At 39.8% G+C, this 8,363-nt stretch overlaps 2 protein-coding genes across 4 annotated transcripts in view; one reads left to right on the top strand and one right to left on the bottom strand.

Annotated features, from left to right (window-relative positions):
- LOC107707978 (cAMP-responsive element-binding protein-like 2) overlaps positions 1-1,783 on the top strand; it is a 3,713-nt gene extending 1,930 nt beyond the window's left edge. For all 3 annotated transcript variants that reach the window (XM_016512111.1, XM_016512110.1, XM_016512112.1), the window contains exon 3: positions 1,097-1,783. In XM_016512111.1, coding sequence (XP_016367597.1) covers positions 1,097-1,258 — 162 coding nt within the window. In that variant the 3' untranslated portion in view covers positions 1,259-1,783. The remainder of the gene's footprint in view (positions 1-1,096) is intronic.
- Positions 1,784-4,946: 3,163 nt separating this feature from the next.
- On the bottom strand, positions 4,947-6,491 carry LOC107707975 (probable G-protein coupled receptor 19). The gene is made up of 2 exons (XM_016512104.1): positions 6,456-6,491; positions 4,947-6,349 (listed from the first exon to the last, which is right to left on the bottom strand). The coding sequence occupies exon 2, from the start codon at positions 6,322-6,324 to the stop codon at positions 5,062-5,064; it is 1,263 nt and encodes a 420-aa protein (XP_016367590.1). The 5' UTR covers positions 6,325-6,349; positions 6,456-6,491; the 3' UTR covers positions 4,947-5,061.
- Positions 6,492-8,363: the final 1,872 nt, after the last annotated feature.

The following is an 8,363-nucleotide window of genomic DNA, read 5'->3' as shown; positions in this document are numbered from 1 at the left end:
TACTGCTGCACATATAACATGAATAACCCCCATAGCATTCATGATCACCCCATAGCAGATGTATACAGGTGGAGCTGGGGAAGGTGGAGGGTTTCTGAAGCAAGCTGCGACTGCTACGGCAAGCACTAGTCATATATTTGAATGTTGAGCAGCGAGCTCATTGGCTACCGATACAGGAGAGAACCAATCAGCTGTGCCATGTGATAATGATGTCATTAGGTCAGATTGAGTTAGACCTATCGGACTGCGCCATCTAGAGTTTCATGCCGGAACTCTGTATGTAAGCGGATAAACTCCAAAAACGCAGGTAACTCTCAGGGTATGTAAGTAGCCATAACAACTTATTCTCTGAACATAACCTGCTCCGGAGTAGGTTCTGTTTCGGGGTTAGTTTACTTCAGCGCTATCAGCGCATGCGTGACCTACTGACCAGACTCCAGTGGGTGTGACAGATTGCGCACAATATTATATATAATTTATTACAATATAGTTATCAAATATATATATATATAGTTGTATGATATGTTAATTATAAAGCGCAATTATAAGTACTATATAAGGTAATATTATATTATTCTAAAATGTTATATTTATTCTATTGTCTATATATATTAATTATAAAACACTATTATAACAAGGTAATGTTTATTTTATTCTAATATACTTATTATATTTTTTTGTCATGGTCTGCATTTTCTATATATCTACAATAAAAATACATGTGATATTTCTTATTATATAAATACCATCAAACAAACAATATAGTTCTTATTCTCAGTGATTAAAAGATTAAACGAAAAAAATACAACAGATTGCACAACCATCAATTAGGTGGCGATATGCACTAAGCATGTAATTGACCATTGAACAAATTCACTTAGCATCGGTTTCCATGGCGACTCGTCGATTCCTCGTTCTGTTGATAATGTGTTGAGTGTTAACCGTGAACTTACTCCCGGATGTGTTTTTGGAACCAGCATACCTCGAGTAAGCAAGGTTTGGGTTAATCAACCGAGAGTTCAGGGTTTAGCAGATGGTAAGTTAACCCTGCTTTCTGGAATACACCCCTGATCTGTCGCTGTTCGTGTGTCTGCAGTACAAACAGTGGTGTCTGGCCATGGACCAGGGCAAGATCCCGTCCGAAATCAAAGCCCTCCTGACCGGAGACGAGCAGAAGGCGCTGCAGAGCTCCAGCAACAAGGTCCCCAAGAACGGCAAGTACGGCTCCAGCGGAAACAACCAGAACAAGACGTCTTAGACGGATCCGGAGCGAGTGCGTTTGGATGTGAACAGTGTTGATTCACAGTGTTTATCTGTCGTTTTGTAGTAATGGGACGTTTAAAATAAGTTTTTCTGTTTGCATTCACAATAATATGACCATTCAGACATTAGAGAGTTATTCCTGTCAATTTGCGTCTGTTTGTGGACGTGGTTCACGTCCAGGTTTTGTGTTGATGTGTGAGCGTTCTGTGTGATTCGTAAACGTTTCCTCCTCATTTATATATTTATTTTGGAACCCCTTCTGGTACCAAATCATTTGTGATGAAGGATTCAGCGCTCGTGAGTCCAAAAAATTAAGCTAGTTGTGCCTTTTTATCTCGCATTTCTGAGTTTACATGTCACAATTCAGACTTTTTTTCTCGTAATCCTGAGATATTAACTCAAAATTGCAAGCTTATAACTTAGCTACTCCGTTTATAACCAAGTTACTTGCAATTCTGAGAAGAAACTGAAAAATTGTACGATACTGATTAAAAAGTCAGAATTATGAAAAAAAAAATAGCAATTTTCTTTTTTAAATAGAATTTAATAGAAAATAGAATTGCAAGATGTTAACTCAGAATTGTGCGAAAAAATTCCGAATTCTGTTTATATCTGGCAATTCCTAGTTTTTCTTAGAATTGTAAGATTAAAAAGTCGCAATTCCCTTTTTTTATTCATTATTCCATGTGACAGAATGTGACGATTCGTCACTCTGATGTCTGTTATAATCAGTTTAATCCATTAAACCTATAGACGGAGACATTATAAGACGCACTTTTGCCAAAATCTCTCGCTCGGCTCTTTGCACTTTACGAGATTTGAAAGATTTCAACACATAGCACTTCCCTTTTCTCTTGTACAAATAGAGTTTGTCTGTGTCTGTTGTTGATCGTGTATTTATTTCACTAACTGAAACTTGAAGCACTTTCCTTCAAAGCTCTAATTTTTGTACTTTATTTGAGTTTCCTCTTTCTGCTTTATTTGGCAGGTTTGCCAAAACCAAACAAAAATAACATATTTCAGCACAGATGAGTTACGATCTGAATAAATGTAATGAATGTGAAACTATTTCATCAGTGTTGATCGGCCCAAACACAGAGATGTACAAGTGTTTTGTGAAAAGTTCAAGTTTTAATGAACGTGAAACACTTTCATTGGCCTTCAGCACTTTTCCTTGTGACTCCTGACTCTGAGTCTCTATTCTGGCTGGCATAATCTATAATATTTAGAGCTCAAATGTATATTTTTATATGGCGTGTATAAAATGTATTTTGAAATTTGTTGCAGGATGATGCTTATTAATGATAAACGTCTTATTAAACAATGTAGCTTTGCTTTGTGATCATGAATATAAAAACATTGAATCTGAATCTTCTTGTCTTTCTTGCCTCAGTTTATGATTAGAGCTCATTTATTATTAGCACTAGTGCTCAGATCAAACCTGCTAAAAGCTAAAAGTGATGATTATATTTCTAGCGCAGACTGATAATGATGCAGGTAAATGTGCTGCTGCTGTCATTCTGTGCAGCTGAAGGTTTTTCTTTTGTCTCGGTTAAGAATCCAGAGCAGCACAAGCACTTTCATTGTCCTCGCTCTCAATATGAAAACTAATTATGATGTGTGTGTTTCATTAAAGCCCTTCGCTTTCATCCTGAATAACAATAGAGAATCGTCATCCAACACTGAACATGGAGAAATTGTGCTGGAAATGTCACACTGAGCAGCGGACCGCGAGTCTTCAGCTGAAACTGAACTGAAAAGACTGACTGAAATCTTCTAATTGGTTCATTATCACGGTTTGTGGGAATAAAATATTTTGAGTAGTTTGCATGTGCAGCTTTAAAGCAATAGTTCACTCAAAAATGAAAATGTGCTCACCCTCAGGTCATCCAAGATGTAGATGAGTTTGTTTCTTCATCAGATTTGGAGAAATGTAGCATCACTTGCTCAGCAATGGATGCTCTGCAGTGAATGGGTGCCGTCAGAATGAGAGTCCAAACTGCTGATAAAAACATCACAATAATCCACTCCAGTCCATCAGTTAACATCTTCAGAAGTCAAAAGCTGCATGTTTGTGATAAACAAATCCATATTTAAGACGTTTTTAAATAAAATATGAGTGCATAATCCATAACGCTTCCTCCAGTGAAAAAGTGGTCTGGTCTGAATCAGGAGAGAAATGTGCACAGATCAAGCAGCGTTTAAACAGCTCTAAACAACAGGAGATGGACTTTTTCACTGGGGGAAGAGTTATTATGGATTATGGACGATTATGGATTTTAGTTAAAAACGTCTTAATGATGGATTTGTCTCAGCTTTTGTCTTCTCCAGATGTTAACTGATGGACTGGAGTGCTGTGGATTACTTGTGGATTATTGTGATGTTTTTATCAGCTCTCGTTCTGACGGCACCCATTCACTGCAGCGCATCCATTGCTGAGACATTGATGCAATGCTACATTTGTCCAAATCTGATGAAGAAACAAACTCTTGGATGGTCTGAGGGCGAGCACATTTTCAGTTCATTTTCATTTTGGGTGAACTGCTCTTTGAAGTACAGCTTCAGTAAATATAACCAATCGGTCACAGGAACGTTCAGACAGTGGCTTACATTTGAATCGTACAGAATGTTTAATTGTAAAATCACAGGGACACATGTCTTGCATCATGAAACGACACACAAAACTATGAGACAAAATGTATCTGTAACTACAGGCACAAAAAACACAAACGCATCTTCTGAAGATTAACATGAACCCTGTTTGGCGCCTCCAGGCCACCGTAGGATCACAGACTGATCAGAAACACGAACAGAAGAACACATGACGATCAACACTTTCCTTCCACTGGAACACAGCAGTGACGATAAGGGTGTTTTGTAGTCTTCCTCCAATGTCATCAGTGAGTATGTGAACTAGTTAGCACCACGTTTTTTGCATTTCAACAGATTTCGTTTAGTCATGTTAATTCTGTAGTGTGTAATCGTGGTGCAACGGCAGTTAAAGCAACAGTTCACTCAACAATTTTCATTATTCACTCACCCACATATCATTATAATGAGTTAAAGGGATCATTCACCCAAAAATGTGAATTTTGTCATTGTTTACTCAGCCTAAAGTTGTTTCAAGTGTTTATGAGTTTCTTCTGCTGAACACAAAAGAAGATATTTTGAAGAATGTTGGTAACCAAACAGTTGGTACCCATTGACTTCCATAGTATGAAAACAAACACGATGGAAGTCAATGGGGACCATCAACTGTTTGGCTACCAACATTCTTCAAAATATCTTCTATAAGGGGCCGTTCACACAGAACATGTCTTTTGTGTCTAAAATCGCTAGACGCAGCGCTCAGGAATGTTTTTTTTTTTTTTGTTAAAGTGCAATGCTGAACATGTTGCTGTCAAATAAAACAGTTGCCATGCCAACTTGCTACTGTAAACAAAAGCTCGCAAGGCTTGCCCCGCCTCCGCACTGTTCTGATTGGTCCACTGTTTTGGAACTGACATTGATAAGCGGCGCTACATGTAAAAATTAAAATTCTTTTAACTTTACACGGCATCTTAAAAACGCGGCACTCATGTGCGAGACGCGAGCGTAACAGTCATACGCATCCGTCTAGCATGCGTTTACATAGAAAAACAATGAAAAAGTAGCGCATTTCAATGGAAAAACGTGTTCTGTGTGAACGGCCCCTAAGAAAGCAACTCATACAGGTTTGAAACAACTTGAGGGTGAGTAAATGACAACAGTATTGTCATTTTTGGGCAAGCTATCTCTTTAACGTTAATTTCTGAGCCTTTATACGAACGTGTTGGGTGGGTTAGAGCTAATAGGCCATGCTAACTTCTTCTCCTTTGCTTCTCGGTCAAAAGTGTCGTAAACCGAGTCTTTGATGAGCATCTTTGCCGGCACGGGCAGATCGACCACGCCCACGTAGTTCTTTTTGGCGATCCGCGAGCTGGCGGTGATGGTGTACGCATTACTGCGATAACACTTCATGGACGACATGCAGAACGTCTCTCGCATGCCGCGTCTGAAGTTGGCGTTGTACACAGAGTACAGCGTGGGTTTGGACGCCGTGGAGCTGAAGGAGACCCAGGCCACAGCGACGAAGAACAGCGCCGACCGTCTGCTTGGGCCCGCCGTTTCCTTCGGGTGCCAAAGCTGTGCGACGTAAAACGGTGTCCAGGTGAGGAGAAACATGGCGTTGAGCATCAGGAACATCTTAATGGTTTTGACTTTAGTCCTGGGGACGATGTTCATGGTCCTGCGCACTGTTCGCCCGTCAGCGCCGATCCTCCAGATGTAGCGCACCACCCGCTGGTAGAAGGACACGATGAGCAGCGCCGGCACCAAGAAACCAAAGAGAAGATGCGCGACGGCGTACGCCAACCCGTCCCAGCTGTCCGCCAGAAAGAAGTTGCAGTGGTTTTGCGACGCTGACGATCCGTAGAAGAACAAACATGGCGATACGAACGCGGCGTCAAAAAGCCAAGACGCCAGAATCATTCGTTTGGCTTTCTCGCGCGACACTTTAAAGCTCAACGGATATACGATGGTGTAGAAACGATCTACGCAGATGGACAGAAGCACGTAGACCTGGACGCCGGGGCACAGGTGCTGCAAGTATCGTACAGCTTTGCATGCAGCCGCGGTCAGAGGCCAGTGACCGGCAGAAACCTGCAGGAGAACTAGCGGCGCACAGGCTATGCTCAACAGCAGATCCGCACACGCCATCGACACCACAAAATAGTTGGTGGTCGACTGGGTTCTGCGGCTCCGATGGATCACCAGACACACCAGCGAGTTCCCCAGCACCGATATGACCCAGAACACCCCGAACACGAGGCCGAGGAGCGTGACCTCTGCCGGCGACAGGTCGTACGATGTCAGCGAGACATTGCTCTGCGGGAAGGCGGTGGGCGAGGAGGCGTCTAGACGGCAGACGACGGGCGTCGGCGTGGAGGAATCGATCCTGTCGGAGTAGTTGATGGCGGGGTTGAAGAGGACGGCGGAGTGGAACGAGGGCTTTATGCCCTCCACGGAGAGGAAGTACACCATTTGCCCTCTCTGTGTCGGATCAAAGCTGAAAGACACGACAGGTACAATTAAATCACAGTGTTTCGAAGGACAATCATGACCTTAAAGGGATAGTTCACCCAAAAATGAAAATTCTGTCATTAGTTACTCACCCTCATGTCGTTACAAACCCGTAAGGCCTTCGTTCATCTTCGGATCACAAATTAAGATATTTTTGATGAAATCCGAGAGCTTTCTGACCTTTCATAGACAGCAAGGGTACCCCTAGTGAAAAATAAATATACTTAATTGTATTTAAAATATATTTATTTCATGATAAGTATACAAAAAATAGATTTACATGTCTATACTAATTGAAAATACACTCTAAATGTAGTTATTTCATGCTTTCAACTAGCACAAACTTAGTGCACTAGAAATTAATTAGTAAAATACTATACTTTTTACAAATGCATTTGGGGAAGGAATATATATATAATCGAAAAAAGTATCGTTCAGGAACCGGTATCGAAGTCAAGGTATCGTATCGGTATCGGTATCGACAATTTTTGAACGATACCCAGCCCTACATGCATGTGTTTGTATTTATATATACATAATAAATAAACACAGTACACATACATATATTATGTAAACAAAAACGTTTATTTTGGATGCGATTAATCGTTTGACAGCACTAGTTTTTAATATTGAGAAACATAAACATTTAATAGAGATTCATAAGTTTAACTGAGCTGAATAAATTTCCAGTAAATCAGGGTTTCTACAGGTTTAATAAAGGTAAATTTAAGACTACCCCACTTTTTAAAACCAATTTGTATTGTACATTTACATATTCCTTATACATTTAATGGAAGAAAATATGAATGATCTCTAAATCTAAATGCTTAAACGTCTGAATACAGAACATCCAACAGATTGTCTTTACTTTTTAATTAATTAAGAAAGTCTTGTTTTCCAGAGCAAATGTCTAAAGATACATTTACCTAAGAAGCCTTGTTTTATGACAAACTGATCAAAATGAATTGAGTTTATGCTAAAGACAAGAACAAATATGTCAATGGGCTCAAAAAAAAATCTAATTATTTCAAAGGGAAATGTTTTCATACGCCATTGACAGACATGTTCTTGTTTTAATCATAAACTTATTTAATTTTGTACAACTTCTTAGAAAACAGGACTTTATATCTTTATCTCAAATAAGTAAACGTATCTTGATTATTAGATTTTTTTTTTAATAAAACGAAAATACTGAAGATTTTGCAGTGCATGCAACATTCAGTCATGACTTTTTATTAATTTACGACTTTCTGATCGGATTTAAGACCTTTCAATTTGTGAAAGCGCCAATTAAGACCTTTTATTAGAACTCGCAGAAACCTTTAAAGGGATAGTTCACCCAAAAATGAAAATTCTGTCATTAATTACTCTTCCTCATGTCGTTCCAAACCCGTAAGACCTTCGTTCATCTTCAGAACACAAATTAAGATATTTCTGATTTATTCCGAGAGCTCTCTGACCCTCCCATAGACAGCAAGAGTCCTAACACGATCAAGGCTCAGAAACGTAGCAAGGACATCGGTAAAATAATCCATGTGACATCAAGGGCTCAACCGTAATTTTACGAAGCTACAAGAATATTTTCTGTGAAAGTATCACATACGTAAACATCGTATGTACGCGGATATGTTGTTTACGTTCCGATAAAGTGTAAACAACGTAAACAACACATCCACATACATACCTTGTATACGTTGTTGTGATACTCTCCAAAATAGCGCCAGGGTGACACGGAGGAGACGAATTGTTGAATAAAGTCGTTATTATTGTTTTCTTTGCGCACAAAAATTATTCTCGTAGCTTCGTAAAATTACGGTTGAACGCCTGATGTCACATGGACTATTTTACCGATGTCCTTACCACGTTTCTGGACCTGGGAACAGTTGCATTACTGTCTACGGAGGGTCACCCTGTTGAAAAAAACAGCATATGCTGGTTAGGTATGTTTTGAAGCTGGGATGCTGGTTTGAGCTGGTTTAAGCTGGTCCTTTGCTGGTTTA

The sequence above is a fragment of the Sinocyclocheilus rhinocerous genome, unplaced genomic scaffold, assembly GCF_001515625.1.
Source record: "Sinocyclocheilus rhinocerous isolate Xijiao unplaced genomic scaffold, SAMN03320098_v1.1 scaffold475, whole genome shotgun sequence".
NCBI lineage: Eukaryota > Metazoa > Chordata > Actinopteri > Cypriniformes > Cyprinidae > Sinocyclocheilus > Sinocyclocheilus rhinocerous.
The sequence above is the reverse complement of the archived record's forward strand: the minus strand, read 5'-3'. Positions and strand labels throughout refer to the sequence as shown.